The sequence below is a fragment of the Alligator sinensis genome, unplaced genomic scaffold (genome assembly GCF_000455745.1).
Source record: "Alligator sinensis unplaced genomic scaffold, ASM45574v1 scaffold215_1, whole genome shotgun sequence".
Taxonomy (NCBI): Eukaryota; Metazoa; Chordata; order Crocodylia; family Alligatoridae; genus Alligator; species Alligator sinensis.
In genome coordinates this window covers 844,467-860,653 of record NW_005842259.1, presented here as the reverse complement: position 1 = coordinate 860,653, position 16,187 = coordinate 844,467, and the positions used below count along the sequence as shown (strand labels likewise).

The 16,187-nt window shown below is 50.4% G+C and overlaps 1 protein-coding gene across 2 annotated transcripts; it reads left to right on the top strand.

The window, feature by feature from the left end:
* Positions 1 to 1,456: 1,456 nt before the first annotated feature.
* Positions 1,457 to 15,888, top strand: LOC102377824 (chondroadherin-like). Of its 2 annotated transcripts, XM_025208954.1 has the most exons (7): positions 1,457 to 1,495; positions 2,272 to 2,304; positions 5,521 to 5,738; positions 7,417 to 7,562; positions 9,782 to 10,237; positions 10,586 to 11,184; positions 13,379 to 15,888. In XM_025208954.1, the coding sequence occupies exons 4-7, from the start codon at positions 7,457 to 7,459 to the stop codon at positions 14,225 to 14,227; spliced, it is 2,010 nt and encodes a 669-aa protein (XP_025064739.1). In that variant the 5' UTR covers positions 1,457 to 1,495; positions 2,272 to 2,304; positions 5,521 to 5,738; positions 7,417 to 7,456; the 3' UTR covers positions 14,228 to 15,888. The 2 variants fall into 2 exon arrangements, with proteins under 2 accessions (XP_025064739.1, XP_006027748.1); XM_006027686.3 differs by lacking the exon at positions 7,417 to 7,562 and having other exon boundaries at positions 1,458 to 1,495.
* Positions 15,889 to 16,187: the final 299 nt, after the last annotated feature.

Sequence of the window (16,187 nt, the reverse complement as noted above, 5' to 3'; positions counted from 1 at the left end):
CTGAATGTAGTATCAGACTTAACTGATTTGGATCAAACCGGTTTATGAAGCTTCTGTCCCAGACCCCTTCCTGGTTCAAGTTAAACTGCAGTCCCCCAGCATCCCAGCATGCTTTCCAGCCCTAGGCTGTGCTGTGCTGTCTGCTCCAGAGAACAGGGCTGGTCCCACCCCCCTGCTCCCTAGTTGGAGCGGTGAGGGCTGGCTGGGGCTGCAGCCCAGCCTATGGAGGGGACTGCCCCTGGAAAACCCCGGTTGGGGTCTGGGGCCAGGGAGAGGGGGTTTAACAGCCCTTCCCAAGCTCAAACTTACTGCTGGCTACAACTGTGGGCTCCAAATCCCAGAGGCACCTGGAAACAAGAAGAGGAAGTGATGAGCAATCTTGCAGAGTCCTGTTGCTGTAATTCTGGACTGCAAATCCCAGCGACTTTAGGGGGTAGCAGGAAGAGGAAGTGAACACACCGCCAGAGAGCCTGGTCTATCACCCCCTAGCTTCTGGCCTAAGCCACTGCAGGCATGTGGCTGCATTTCCTGAATCAAAGGTAAATACCTGTTCACTTCTGTTTCAGTTTAATCTGTGCAGTTTAGATTAACCTGCAAAGACTGAATTGACTCAGGCTCAGGCTTTTTGACTGTCTGTACTTAGCCTAGGTGTCTTTGCATTGCAGCTTGTGCTGATGACCCTTCACATAGCAAAGCTTGGGAGGGGCTGCTTCCTGGGGCCAGGCAGGCTTAGTTGAAAGGTGGGCAGGGACTCCTTGCATATGTGTACAGGGGGAGAAGTTGGGCAGGGATAGACTGGGCTGGTGGATCCAGCAGGAGTTAGGACCACTGTCCAGAACTGCACAGCTTGGGAGCACAGAGGAGTCTGCCTTGGCATCTGTAGAGCAGCCCATGCACAGTCTATGTGATGCATTGTGGGCTTGTCCTTAGAAATATTACTGTAATTCTAGCAATGCTTAGAAGCAGCTGAAACCAATGTCCAGTTGTCTTCTGTCCTTTTTCTTTCATTTAAATGATAAGATATTTTTTACAGGATTCAGTCTGGATCAGCCCTGATACTGCTAGGAGAGATTTGCCACTGATCTAGTAGAAGATGATAGACTCTGGTGTCTAAGGGATGGTAAAGCAAGAGGTGGGGAGTGAAGGCTAGTTTTATTGTTCCAAGTGCGTGTAATAGGCAAAAAGCAAACCAAGGACACCAAGGGTAGAAAACAGGCAGGCTCCATCTTCAAACTGCTTTCTGCTGCAATCGCTTCAGTGGGCTTTGAAGCAAGCCTGTAATGTGTTAGGAGTGCAAGGGAGTATGCTAAAAGTGGATTTTACAGGGAGTGTTGCTTTAGATACTGGTTCCAGGCATTTATTTAATTAAATCCAGGTGGGTCCTTCCCTGGCTGATGCAAATAGGCCTTCTGGGGGCTGCTGCAGTCTCAGGATCTGACCTCAGTTACACAACTATCACTTTGTAACATAAACCAGCCTGAGAGCTGCCTATGCTGTGAGTAGCACAGAGCATTACTATTACTATGTGCTATTATTTATCCATTTGTTACTTCTATAAGATCTGTATTTTTTTCATACTGTGCACTGAACATAGTGATTCACTTGTCCTCAATCTCTCCATCCGTTTGTTGTATCCACTCCTTGGCGCTCACTGAATGCTCAGGTTGGAAGCTTTTAGGAGCACAGAATGGCATTTTGTTACAAGTATATATAAAGCACCGTGAGGTCCTGCTATCAGCTTGCAAGACAAACACATCTTGCTCATTTAGGGCCTGATTCTGTGACATGAGCTCTGTTTGACTGCATCGGGAGATGGAAGTGCAAACTGTTTATGAGCTTATGCTCAGCCCTTCAGACCCGTTAAAGAGGTTCTTTTGAAATGTGAACGAGGAAAAAATCTACCTGAAGCTAGCAGTTTGTCTGGGGTTGGTTTTTTTGGTTTAATTTTGAATGTGTTTATATCAGCCTCTTTCCTTTCAGCTTGTTATTACTGTATTCTGGCCTTTCAGAAGAGATCTGCAGTAGCCAGATCATGGCAAAGGTTTTCAAAAGTGATGAGTGATTTAGGAGCTGTGTTTCCTCTCAGCCAGTTAGGGCCAGATCTTTTCCCACCTATTAAGTACGAGCCTATTCCATCCTGTTTGAGTCCTGAAAAACTGTTAATGCCAAATGCAGATGGGTTCACTGCCTCCTCACTGTTTTTGTGTTGTAGTCTTAAGGCTAAGTACAGTGCATCCTAAAAGGAGAAGTGTTTTGTTTTGTTTTTTCCAGGCCTCAAGCAGGGGAGAACAGAGTTGCATGCAGGTATGTAGGTCCACTTTGGCACTGTTAATTAGGAAAGGGTTGGGCCCTGAGCCATATGTAAAAATCCCAGTCATACTATTATTTTAAAGAAGAACACAATCTATAAAGTATGTGCATTTGTCTAATCTCTCTTTACATCTATTCATTATCAAGGTGGGGAGGTAGAATATAAAATCCCCCCTAGCAGAGTTGTAATTGCCAAGATTTCTTGTTGTGCAAAGGCACTGGGGAAACAATGTTCCCATAATCGCAACCCAGAAGCAATGATCTAAAATTGCCTGGTGCATGAAATAAAAAAGTAAAAGGGTAATGTCAGAGGGAGAGGGAGAGGGACAGCGCCAGGCAGAGCTGGGGCTCTGCAGCAGCAGTTTGTCCTCCAGAAGCACCCCCCCACAACCGCTGGGCAGGAGGACAAAAGCAATACAAATACAGGCTGCTTGTTTTGGATGCAAACTTTCTCTGCTTGCATCTGCCTGAGCGGGACAGTGCACAGTGGAAAGACAGCTGGAATTTTTCACTCTGCAGAGGCAACGTGTCTTCCCATGCAGGCAGCAAAAGGGGGAGTTGCGGGGTAAGAGATCTCAGTGCAATGAGAAGACATGCACAAGATGTTGCTTTTTCTTTCCCCCTCCTGATGCCCAAAGCTGAGGTCTATGAGAAGCTGTGATGTAGGACATGTCCGTCCCCACCCTTAGGCATAACACTGGCTTCTTTGTGTCCATGGCAGGGCTGGACTAGCACTTGCGGCTGCTGCTGCTGCTCTCTAAATTCAGCTGCTTGTGTTCAATGTTAAGCCTATACAATACTGCAGGGGCACATAGGCTGACCCCTTGCCTGTAGTCTCTTAGCTAGGTGGGAAAGGAGCCCTCATTTGGGAGGGAAATCCATTAGGATCCCTTGTGTGAATGAGGCTTTTGCAGGGTCAGACCCTTTGTTTTTCAAGCGAGATATGATGGATGTCATCATGGCTTTGCAGTGGAGGTGGGCAGGAAGCCTTGTGACCACTCCGCAGATTAAAAGCAGTGCTTTGGAGAATTGAGGGCTGGTGGCAAGCAATGAAGGCCTCTTGCTATGGTTCCAGATGGGTGACTTCAAGCTCTGCTCTGGCCTTGTGTTGGAAGCTGTCTCCAAGTGACCCAGCTGCCAATGGGGACCTGGTCATTGGGGCTAAGGAGTCAAAGGCGACCAGATGGGATGCTCCAGGCACATCGCTGCCTTGTGTGCCCTTGATGACAGGAACAAGCGTTCTTAACCAGGCCTGTAGTTGTTAGACTTGCTCAGATCTGTTGACTTTTTCACGGATCTGCATGACCTTTTGCTTTCTAGTCTCCATGGCTGAGTTGACTGGCTGTCAGTAGAGGCCAAGACTTGCAGCTTTCCTGTGTCCGCTCAGAATTTCTTGCAAAAAGACTTGTGTGTGGAGACCGCAACCTAGTTTCAAGGAGGACCCAGATCAAATCAGGTTGCCCCTATTTAACAGTCTCCCTTGATTGTTCCGTGTTGAAACAGTACAAAATGGACAAGCTGGCTGCCTATTCACGGCCCCAAACACACCCTGGGTATCAGGAAGTGAAATTGCACAAGATGGGGACCCAAGTCAATTCCTGATTTTCAACTAATGATGTGAATTACTGCAGGCAGCAAGAGCGTCCCTGTGGCATCTTCTGTGCGTACTCCACCAGGATTGTATACAGATTTTCAAAAAGATGACAGGAGGAAGGAGGTATGTGTTATGTCTTCTACAATGCCAAGCTTGACTCATTCAAACAGGGAACAAACCAAGCTGGTCAGCTAAACAGATGTCAGATTAGAAAGAATAACCAACGCACTCCCTGAGGTCCACCCCTGTGACGCCCAGCTGTGAAACTGCTCGCTGTAGTTTACCCAAATCCTTGTAAGGTGATTGTCTTTCCTCCCAGGTGCTTTAATCTGCACTACCGCTGTTAATAGGGCTGCCACCTGAAAGAGCGCCCTCAGGGATTGGTGTCTACACTGTCAAGATGAATGAGAAAAACATCAGCTGCCCCAGACACCAATGCGCCACTGCATGAGTTCACATCCAGTCTGACCATGTCCTGGCTCAGGTTGTACAGTGCAAGTTGGAAGCTGAGGGGAAAGCTTTGGCTTGCTCAGTGACCCTAAGACAGCCCAACTCACCTCCAGTGGGGGCATGACAGGAGACTGGATCCTACCGTTTATGGCAAGCCTCAGCAAACGTGTGTCTTGTGTCTGGCCAGGCTGAGACAAACTCCCAGCAAGAGAGAGCTCCTCACACAACTCCAAGTTTTACTCTATGGACCAAATAGCCCAAACCTGTAATCCTTGGAGGGATGGGGGGAGACACCCCCCTCAGAAGCTCCAGTTTCTGAGATTGTTGGGGATCGAGGCGTTTTAGGGGTGTGATAGTCAAGGTGCTTGTGCCTCTAGAATACACCTGGCAGCAAGTGCAGAGACAGACGGGGAGGTAGAATGAGCATCTTGAAGAGTCCTGTTGCTGTAATTCTGGACTGCAAATCCCAGAGAACTGGGGGACAGCGGGAAGAGGAAGTGAACGCACATCCAGAGAGCTGTGTTCTAGCGCCCCCTGCTGCTGGCCTGAGCCACTGCAGGCATGTGGCTGCATTTCCTGAATCAAAGACAAATGTCTGTTCACTTCTGTTTTAATTCAATCTCAGAGACAGTGCAGAGTTGTAATGTGCCCTTGCTGGGCTGCTCCCCCTAAAGTGCCTTCTATGAACTTTCATTTCTACCCAGGAAAACTTTTACAATCTTTTCTCCAATGCCTGGTGTTTGTGCCCGGAAGTTTGAATTAAAGAATTTTTTTTTGCAAAAATCTTGTTGGTCTAATAAAAGAGATCACCTTTACTGCAAGTCCTGATTGCCTTTTCCCAGTTGTGAGGCACAAAAGGCCTGGGGGATAATGGTGAGACATGCAGCCGAGAAGAGAGGGTGGCTTGGGCAATGAGAACAGATCCTGAGCACACTTCTTGAATCTGGCATTGAACCCAGCCGGAATGGTTTGCACAGCCGGGCCAGCATGATGGCTTGGCCTGGTTCAAGGGCAGGACATTGTTTTCAAGCATGGTTTATTTTCTCTAGCAAGCAAGGCAGCAGGAGAGAGGAGGGCTAGACTGGACATCAGGTGTTTGAAACTTTTTTTGTGTCAAATTTTGTGTCTGTCTTTATTTCTTTTTCTGTTGTCCCTACTTTCTCCAGCTCATCTGTATCCTTTTTCACTGCGAACAATTGGAGGAAGCAACTTGCGTCCTGACACTGCTTCCTTCATCTGGGTTGTGGGATGCATTTGAGCTGAAAGGGGGAAGACTCACCACAGCAGTGGCTGTGCTGGCTGCAGCACCAGATGGGGCGCTCAGAGAAGAGCTAAAGCATTGGATCAGCACGTACCCCACAACCAGGACAACTTTCAAGACAAGGTAAGGAGAGGACGTGAAGGTCCAGTGAGAGGTGACCCTTCTGATGTCAGTGCAGGTGTGGGAAAGCTCGGTAAAGGCAGGACAGGTGGAAAGGGGAATTACTGCACAACTGGAGCCGCCTGCTGGAAATGGGTTTTGCTTTGGTCGGTGATTGAAGGAAATGGTGAAAATGAACTGCAGATATTTCAAGTGAGTGAAGTTGTTATCAGTTGAAGTAAGGCAGGAACATGAATCCCCAGGTCCCACTGCTGCTGTCAGTCAGCCACAGATGAGCCTGAAGCTTCATAGGAGAAAATACCATCTCTGCGTCAAAGAGCTTGCAGTAGTAACAAGAGGGGAAAGCTGCGAGGAACCAGTGAGTAGGACCCACCTACACCTACAATCTGGGCCTAGTCTTGTAGGTCATGGAGAGTTTCCCATGTAGAGGAGCTGTAGGATAAGACTTCTGCATTGGAGACAAAACAGGAGCACACCAGGTCCACAAGGGAGGGAGACTTGATGGGAGAGAGCCATGCTCAACAGAGGTGGAGGCAAGCGAAAGAGGGAGACGACCAGGGTAGAGAGTGCAGAGATGTGTATCTGGATGGGTGAGATCCTAGGGCACGAGAGCCAGGGGGACACGGAGAGCTGGAGGTTTACAACTGGCTGGAAGCAGAAGGAGGACACCCAAGGGCAGCAAATTGACTGGTGAGTGGATGCTTCTCTGCCTTTTCCAGCTCTCTGGCTGCATGCCCCAGATGGCCTCCTCTTCCAGGGGAGCATCAAGCAGGATCAAGGAGGGAAACATCAGGCTGTGTTTCTTTTCCCCTACTTCCTCACCCATGCCCCAAAGTCTGAGCCAGCGTAGCCCCAGCTCATCACACACGGACCAGCTCCATGGCTGAGCAGAAGAACCTAACCAGCTGCCTCCTGCCCTGGTGCACACACTTGTTTGCTTGCTTTGAGCCTGGCTGAACAGGGGCCTCTTCATTAGCGCCACCTCTGCCCACCTTCTGTTACTAAGACATCTCCATGTGGCAGAAGGAGCACAGCAGCCAAGTCCTTGGGAGAGGGTGGAGTTACACAGAGGCTATGCAGACTGCAGCAAGAAGGGGACATGCCCCTGCATCAGCTGAGGAGAGCTGTGGCTTCCCCTCTGATACAGCAAAGGGTGGGGGATCGGGTCTCCCTCCGTCCTCCTCTTTACCCAAGGCACCCAAGTGTCCCTGACCTCCCTCTGGGATGCAGGAGGAGCAGCTGCAGTGGTTGTTTCCACTGTTACAAATCACTGCAGTCATGGCTCTGGAGGCCGAGTGCAGTGAGCGTTGTGGGTTGGGTCCATCTCCCAGTGGTGCTGACGGGGTCCAGAGCGACTCTTCAGCGTCTGTAGAGTGGCTCCAGATTTCTCTGGAAGCAGGATCTGGCATGGGGGCATTATCAGCCAAATGGAGGAACCTGTTTGTGTTACTTGTGCTGGGGGCCCTACTGCGCCGATGTCTATTCAGCTCAGGAAGCAAAGTCCATATGTGGAATAAAGTGCTGCTGCCCCCAAGGCAGCAGGGGGGAGAGCATTTCAGAGGGGATGAGGTCTGCAGACATTTGGTTATTTTTTGTTGATTCAACAAAGCCTGTAAGGTGCAGATAGTCAGGTTTTATCAGGGCCTTCATCTTGGCATTTCCTGTGTATTCCCTCTCATAGCGGCCCCTAGATCCAATCCACATGTGTCACAGCTCTTGTGATGATGACTGTCCTACCTGACCATCCTACCTGCCAGCCCGGCAGACAGTCCACTGGGCTCCGAGAGCTGCTCTGCTACCAGTCATGCCTACCAGAGAGCAATTCAGGTAGGCGTGAGCCAGCTGGCAGTGTGGGGAGCCACCCCCCTGCCAGAGGGGCACTGGCTTCATGAGGTCCTTGGGAGCGGCGCAGGGACTCTGTTAGCAAACTGAGCAGAGGGTCCCTGGAGAAGTTATGCTGAAGCAAGATGGAGCCATTTTACAACAGCCACTTTCCTGACCACAGCCATCCATTAAACAAGAGAAGATTGTATTGGGAGGGGAGAGCAGGACACCAGGTCTTCATTTCCTGCTAGCCAGATTGCCAAGTCAGTGTTTTCCAAAGGGCCCATTTTGTCACGAGTGAACAAAAGGAGGAAGCCCAGGCCCTCAGCTGTTCCTGTCCCCTCCATCTGCTTCAGGCTAAACAACTCAACCTCCATTCAGGAGCTTGTGGGGGAGGGTGACCTGTTGGCAGAAGGAGACGAGGGTACGAGAGACTGCGGCGACGGGTCAGGAATGCAACAGGAAGGAAGGAAACTGGAGTAGGCAGGGAGATGGCCCAGGCTGGGTCTTCTGCTAGCGTAAAGTCATGAAGAACGGTTGATTTATAGCAGCTGAGGGGGGATCCAGTGCAGGAGACGAGGGGATTCGAGAAACAGAGGCAGAGGGCTAGGAGAGGCAGGCTGAACCGGGCAGAGGAAGAAAGTAAAATAAGGGAGAAAAGTGAAGGAAAAGCTACCCCACCCACTGGCCAGTCTGGTTTACTGCAAACCTTTTTCTCCTAGTTATATCACGTTGCACTGGCAGGATAGAGTGTATTGGTCTGAACTGTTACGAATCAATTGCTCAAGGTTTGATGAATATTCAAGCCCCTCTTAAACCCCAGAAGCCTTTCCATATTAGCAAAGAAAAGACTTTTGCTTTAGCAGAGGTGTGGAGCACTCAGTATGGGCCCCTGGCTGGCCTCAGCAGTGCTCTAAGCCTGCGAGAGCAGCATGAGACCTCAGTCTCCTTCCTGATGAGGCGGCATCTCGCTGGAGGGCTCAGGGAGACTGACTGGACCTTCCTTGTGCTGGGGTAGTAATTAATTCAGGTACCAGCCCTGCTCTGGAAAAAGAAGAGTAGCAATCAAGCCTACACCTGCCACATGCCAGAGAGGCTAAGGGACCAGATGTCATCCAATATGTTTAAGACCAAGCTTCTGCAGCTCTGGACATGGAGCAATACGGGTGTCATTAGCCTGTGGCATTTGAGACATCTGGTACTGGCTACTGTTGGGAGCAGGCTATTGGACTGGACAGGCCGATATGATCTGCTTATTGCAATTCCTTCCACACTTCCACGTGCACCTTGTACTAGCCAGCCTTCATCTGGTCTGGGGACTTTGACCTCTTCTAGCTCTCAATGAGCTAAACTAGTTGATGATGGGAGGGGAAGCCAGGGCAGGTCAGTGACATATGCTGAAGGCGGCTCCAGGATTGGACCAGGGGAAAATACAAAATGACAATAATGCTCCTGTAATGCAGCCAAAACAACAGCCCAACGGGCACAAGATGACAAACCTGGACGTGTTGCAAGGTCGCGAATGCAAAAGGGTGAAAAAAAAAATTGATCAGGCAGCTCCCAAGACTGACTTGGTTTGGAGGCCAGAGGGCAGGGTGTCAACTGCCCTGACTTCCAAGGAGGTGTGCTGAGCAGTAGACCCCAGAGCAAGCTCCTTGGCTGCTACAATTCCCATTTTAGCAAAGGGAACGTGACCATCCCTGAGCCTACCCCTTCCACTGGGAAACTCCCCACATCCAGAACCTAGCTGGGGGAGCCCCAGGATCCACCCTGCCTAGCACTAGCCTGAAAACGCTACCTACCTGTGCTATCAACTTAGCTCGAGGAACCCTATGAGGTCCAACCATAAACACAGCCTGAGACTTTCCCATTCTCTAACACTGACCTGAGCCCTAGCCTGAAACCCAACTCAGGCCAGGGGGCTTCAGCTGCTCCAAACCTAGCCATAGGCAGGAGATCCCTAGCAGTCTGACCACAAGAACCAGTTTGGAGAGACCCCCAAACCTAGCTGGAAGATCCCTAGCAGCTGCAACCCCCTCACTGTAGAAAGGAGAATCTAACCAGTGCTGAGCTTAGCAATGGGTGATACAGACGTGTTCTGGGCAGAGTCCTGAACAATATAATGAGGCTGGGATGGGGAGACAATCATGGTGGGCCTTTGCTATTCACAAGTCTTTCTGCAACATGCATCCAGCTATTTCACTGCCTGCTTTATACAACAGGCAAGGGCACCATGTCGGGGCTCTGGATCACAGTCTTCACTCTGCCACTGCTGTGGACTCCGATCACAGCCATCGCGCCCTCCCCAGATGACACTCTGTGCCCTGTGAATTGCTCCTGCTCCTGGTTGCAGCAGTTGGTCCGGTGTGCCAATGCCAGCCTCTCAGCTCTCCCCATTGGCGTTGCCAATACCACGGTGGAGCTTGACCTGCAGCACAACAGTTTCAGTATCTTGTCAGCAGGCTTCTTCCCGGATCTTCCTGAAATCACCAGCCTTTACCTGGGCAGCAGTCACATCCTCCAGGTGGCATCGGGGGCTTTTAAGGGTGTCAGGAACCTGTACCACCTTCACCTGGACAACAACCTCCTTGAGCAGCTCCCACAGGATGTCTTTGTGAACATGACAAACCTGAGCTTCCTCCACCTGCAGCACAACCAGATCGCCTACCTCCCACCAGGTATCTCCAGATGGAGCAGTCACCAGCATCAGTAAGGGTTGGCTACAGGAAGAATGAGAATGGCTAGCCCTGCATCTCTTACCCTCTCATCTCTGGTCCAAACATTGGGTCTCCAAGAGCCCCAATGCTTCTGAATAGATAGGGCTGCCACCAGGCCTCCTGCACGTACATGATACAGGGCATCCTAACCAGGAAAAATGAGAGAGGGGAACTGAGGGCTGAGGGAGACCAAGGGGCATCCTGATCACAGATTGTTTGAACACGGAATAGTTTGGGATAGGATTTCAGCTGGAGCAGCACCCCCACCCCACTCCTTTTTCTCACCGTCTCTCTCTCTCTCTCTCTCAGGAGTGTTCTCCTCCTTGAAGCAGCTCAGTGTCCTGGACCTGAGCAACAACCTACTAGTAGAGCTCTCTGACCAAGCCCTTGGTGGTCTCTCACAGCTCCGTCGGCTCTACCTAACTGCTAACCATATCTCCAATGTGTCAGTCCGCACCCTCCCACGCAGCCTGCGGACACTCAACCTTGACCAGAACCAGCTGGAGAATGTGCCCACAGTCATCCGCACCTCCGTCACGCTTTCCACGCTGCAGCTGAGCGGGAACCCCATCCGAAAGCTGACATCGCTCTCCTTTGGGAAGCGGCTCCGCTCGCTGAACCAGCTGTTCCTAGACAGCCTCTCCCTGGAGAAGATCACTGCGCTGGCCTTCGCCAGGCTGCACAGGCTGGAGGTCCTGAGCCTGAGAAACAACAGCCTGGAGTCGCTCCCGTCTCTGGCCTCCATGAGGTCTCTCTCCACTCTGTATCTGACTGAGAACAAGTGGCGCTGTGACTGCAGCTTGATCTGGCTTCGGACCTGGCAGAAGAAGGTGACCCAACAGGATCGCAGCCCTGTCGAATGCAGCTCTCCGAGGGCACTGCGGGGACAGCTCCTCGTGGATATAGAAGTAAGTACTTGGTGTTCACAGGCTGGCCAGTCTTTGGCCTTCAAGCCAAGTTTTTCCTCTCTTTCACTTCAAGAGCTGGTGCTGGTGGGAAGAGGGCTATTTTTCAAGGCAACAATACTTTAAATTGGAGGAGACAGATGTAACAAATATTTTGCAGGCTGGACAGCATACGGTGGGGATCCTATGGGCTGATAGCTTCCATTTCCTGAATATTGACCCTCTACTATCTATGCCCTAGCCCCTGAAAAGCTTTAATTTGGCCTTTTGGTTTCTACCAGCCCATTCCCCAGGAGTGACGATCTTTCCAGGTTTGAGCTTTATTCTTTGTGAGTCAGCTGCTAGGGGGACAGTCTACCCCACAGTCTGCATAAATGTAAAGCTTTTAGAGAATATAATGCACATTAACCTTTGTACAAAGCATGGGGAGAGAGCAGTAAGGAAAGAAGGGCCATGGGGTATTAAGAATGGTTGGGCGTAATCTTTCAGAGTTTGGAGGCAGTAAGTGTATTGCAGGTCAGGAGGATGCCTTCATGGCAGGTTTGGCAGCTGGTGAGGAGGAATGAAAGAGGTAGCGGCCTACTATTTTCTGTGTTTCTGGCTCAGTTTCCTTCCTTTCTCCTTCTGCTCTTTTCCACTTCCCTTCCTAACTCTTGTAAGGAACAGCTCTTTGTTGGGTTGGGGTGCGGGTGAAGAGGTCAAAGGTCATTCTCCATTTTGGAAAGTCCTGGATTCTAGGGCCCTGGTCAGAGAATGGCAGGCTGTGGTTTATAGCAGGCTCGATACTGTGAAGTTTTGAAGGCGCTACCATGTAGGCTCAGGGCATGAACAGGTCATGTTCTGTGCCCAGTGCAGCTATGCTACCAAACTCCCCCGTGTTGATGTAGCTAGCTGAGCTCTGAGGTCTAGCAAGCTCATTGAGCACCCTGGGCGTGGGGGAGGCCTGGGGGTTTGCCCACTTCTGTAGATGGATGGGAGGGTAGGAGGGGCAGGAGTGGGTAAAGGAAGGACTTATCTTCCCAGGCTACTGCTGCTGCCCAAACCCCACCCCCGGGGAGGGGTGGGGGGGGACCAAATCTGGCACCCCCTCCTAGTTGGGGCCTGGGGTTCATGGCCTGCTTGCCCTGCCCTAATTATGCCACTGACTGAACTTCTGTCTATTCAGAGGCATGGGGTAAGTTCACCATCTCCAAAACCCCTTCTTCTTCCATATGACACATCTCCACTAGGGGCTCCTGCAACACAGCTAAGCCAGTAGAGCCCTGGTGCCGTTGTTAAATAAAAGCTCATGTGGGTAGTGTCCAAGACAGCCCAGAACTTCCCCTTCTGTTGCCCACTTCCCATATCTTCCACCTCCGTTCCTTCTCTCGCATTCACTCTAGGCATCTTTTCTCCCCTTCCTTTAGCTGCCTCTAAGGTCTGTTCGGTCCCTTTCGCTTGCAGTGCAAAGGAGATGGGCTCTGGGCAGCGTTGCAGTCTGTCCATGTGGGCCAGGAGCCAGCTGCGTATGGAAGGGGTAGGACTCAGCTGCATGTAGCTGGGCCAGCAGCGAGCCTGTGCCTGAGCAGAGATGGGTGGGAGCGCTCAGAGAGAGGCCTCAAGCTCAGTGGGAAGAGCAGACCTCTGGTGTATGACCAACTCAGTGCGAAGCTGAGCCAGATACATTCAGCCATGATCCAGTAGAGCTAGTCAGACTGCCCCTGCCAGTTTGACCAGCTCAGCTAGCAGGTTGTTCCCTCAGGGGACCAGTGGATGCAGAAGGGATAGTTTATAAAAATAGGGTGCAAAACACTTGCTTTTGTAAAGCAGGTCAGGGCTCAACCCGGGAGATGGAGTCATTCTTAAATAAGGGATATGTAGTCACCCTAAGGTTCTTGCAAACAACAGAGCTAAAGCCAGTTTTCATAAGAGGAACTGACCTAATAGCCAGAGATGATGCCAAGTGGAGTATATTCTACTATCTCACCAGCACCACTCTCCCCCTCCATTTTAATTGGATCAGATATTCTTCACTTCCTGTCCTAAACTCCTACCCGCCCCTCAAAGTCACCTCCCACTTGTCTGGTGCTGTGACCCAGAGCAACTGGGCTGTTCCATGCTTGTCAGTAAAGGATCTCTCTCTGCCCATACTGTCAGGAAGATAGTGCTGCTTGGAGGAAATGATTTCTCATCTGGGTTTCTTTTCCTCCCTTTCTAGCTACAGAAACTGACTTGCCCGCCTTTTGGCACAGACTCCACCACTGTGAACCCAGCCAAGAAGAATAATACACCCGTAGCCACTGTGCCATCTCTTCCACAGGCTGCCACCACACTTACCACCACCACCTCTGCAGCCCTTCTTACCACCAGGGCCCCCCCCACCACTACAACACACTTAGCTACCTCCCAGAACCACCCGCTGGTGAGATGGGACCCATGCCTGGCCAGTGTCATCACCAGTGTCAGCATCAGGCCAAAGAGCGATACTTCTCTAGTAGTCGCTTGGTCCTTTGCTGGTGACCATGACCAGTTTGAGGTGCGATACAAGGAGGGCAGGGACAAGCAGGTGCTGCGGGTGATAGGTGACCTGCCTGAGGTGGAGCTCCATGGTCTCCTTGCAGGGACTGAGTACAGAGTTTGTGTCATCCCCCAGAATGAGCATCTCTTGGAGTGCTTGGCCCCTACTCCCCAGCAGTGCGCAGCAGGGCACACCACAGGCCATCTGCAACCCATCCATGCCCCACTTGGACACAGCCACTCTGCAGTGGGCATTGGGGTCGCCGTCACTCTTCTAGTACTGGTGGTGCTAGCAGCGGCCATTATTTACAGACTATGGGCCCGGCCAATCCAATTCCAGCGCCACTATGATGAAGATGAGTCATTCCCGCATTGCAGCAGCAACATTGGCCAAGCCAAGGTGACCATGGGCCCAGTTTATGAGAACATGGAGGATGATGACCAGCATGTTTACATGACAGCTACCAGCCAGTGGCCAGAGGAGAAAGTAGACTGCACCCTGGCGACCCCACCCTGGCTCACCCCCACCCCCACGTATGTGACACTCTGATTCTAAAGCTGCTCTGTGAGATGCAATGGCTGAGCAGGAATAAAACCATCAGGCCATCCAGCCACCCCAGGGACAAACCCCTGTTGGAACACAAGGCATGAATTGAACTGTTTGTAGCCAACCCTTACAACTGATGCAATAAAGTCAGTCAGATCCTTAGACACCGATATAAAATAGGCCCAATACCATAGGCTTGTCTTCTCTCCTGTGCAGGATTGTGCCCTACAGCATAGGTGCCTTACAGTACAGTTTCTACCACCCTGCTGTAGAAAGGCTTGTGCAGAACTTCATGCCCCACATGCTATTTGGAAACTGGTGAAAAGGTGTCCCCGTCTCTGTTCAGGTATCTAGGTCACTCACAAAGCAACATATCTTCCTGCAACCAGATTTCACAGCTAGTGATAATCAATAACCATGGTGTTCAACCTTCTAGCCCTGCAGGTCAGATGAGGATCATGGGGCTGATCCACAGCTGGATCTTGCAGTTGGGGTCAGTATAGCAGCTGGATCCAGCAAGGTGGGGTCTGTCTACAGGTACAGTCTGGTATGCTGGCCTGACTCCATACAGCACAACCAGATGTGGTGTGTGATCTGGCCCATAGCACTCCCTCAGGTCTGGAAATCTGGCAGCATGGGAGTGCCAGCAAAAGTATAATAATTGCTGTGGTTCTGGAAGCTGCAGCAATTAATTACCATTGCTTCCCTGCCACCAAATTCCCAGGCCTGTAGAGACGCCCAGGGACTGGATAATACAGCCTTGCAGAGTGGATTTGACCTGCAGGGCAGAGGTTGAACACCGCTGGTCTAGAATCCCATCCCTGACTGATTTACGCCAGACACTCAAACTGCCAGTGGCTGAGAGGGGTTGTTCTTCATATAGCCGTAGCCAGACTGAAAAATCTTATGAGCATGATGAGATTCTCTCTCTCTCTCTCTCTCTAATTTGGCACTTCCTTAGTGCGGTGAAAAAGGTGCAAATGAGGAAAAAGCAAAAAAAAAGCCTGCAGAGGTAAGAAAAAGTTAACCAACCAAAAGGGACAGAGATTATCTTGGTGGAGTAAAGATCAAGTCTAATTTGACTCAAACCAGAGCTGCTGATTCTAAGTCATATCAAAGTTGGTTGGTGCCTCAGAATGCAGAGATCACTCTCCTTTTTGCCACCTTCAATGCAGCAGTTTAGTGCCTACATTTTTCTGGGATGTGGAAGACCCTGGATCAATGCTTTCATCTTCCTTCTTCTGCCAAAAATCTTGGGAACAGCTGCAATAAATTTGTAATAAAATCACTATTGCTGGATAGCCTGGAACACGAACACAATAAAGCAGCAATGGGAAAATGTTGTCTTATGAATCCATTAAAGCATTTCAACCAGTAGGTGTAAATAACAAAGGTGGTAAAAACCCCCAGCCTTGCCACTGAAGTTTCAGTAGATGTAGTGGGTAGGAACACGTTTCTGGCAATAAAAGCAGAGAAGAGATTTGCTGAGTAATGACTAGAAGGGCCAGGGCTAAACAATGAAGAAAGCAAACATCACCTTTGTTTATAGTAGCCATACCCTTCCCTTTTTACTGCAAAATTAAATAATCATTTGTGCACTGATCTACAAAGATTGTTGTGTATCATGCTACCCACCCCCACTCCCAGCCTCCCTGCTGGACCAATAAAGCTTTTAAAAATCAATTAAATAGAAATGCATTCTTCCTTGTTGGCACCAAGTGAATTGGTTCAATGGAGTAAGGAAGTTAACCCAATGGGTTGCATCCAGGCAAACATGAAAGTGCGGTATGAGGTGCTGTAGACCCATCTGTGGCACTACACACCACACATGAAGGCGTTTCCAGTGCTGCTACCTTGCAGCATGGTGGGGGGATTTGACCTCAGAAGATCCCAGGATCAAAAGAACCCAAGCAAAAAAAAAAAAGGCAGGGTGGCACATGCAGGGGCAGCACACACCACACAA

Excerpts from the sequence above, each read along its gene's own strand:
- LOC102377824 (XM_025208954.1), top strand. The coding sequence starts at position 7,457 with ATGATGACTGTCCTACCTGACCATCCTACCTGCCAGCCCGGCAGACAG. Across the intron at positions 10,238-10,585 it reads GATCGCCTACCTCCCACCAG|GAGTGTTCTCCTCCTTGAAG; the intron begins GTATCTCCAGAT and ends TCTCTCTCTCAG. Across the intron at positions 11,185-13,378 it reads AGCTCCTCGTGGATATAGAA|CTACAGAAACTGACTTGCCC; the intron begins GTAAGTACTTGG and ends CTCCCTTTCTAG.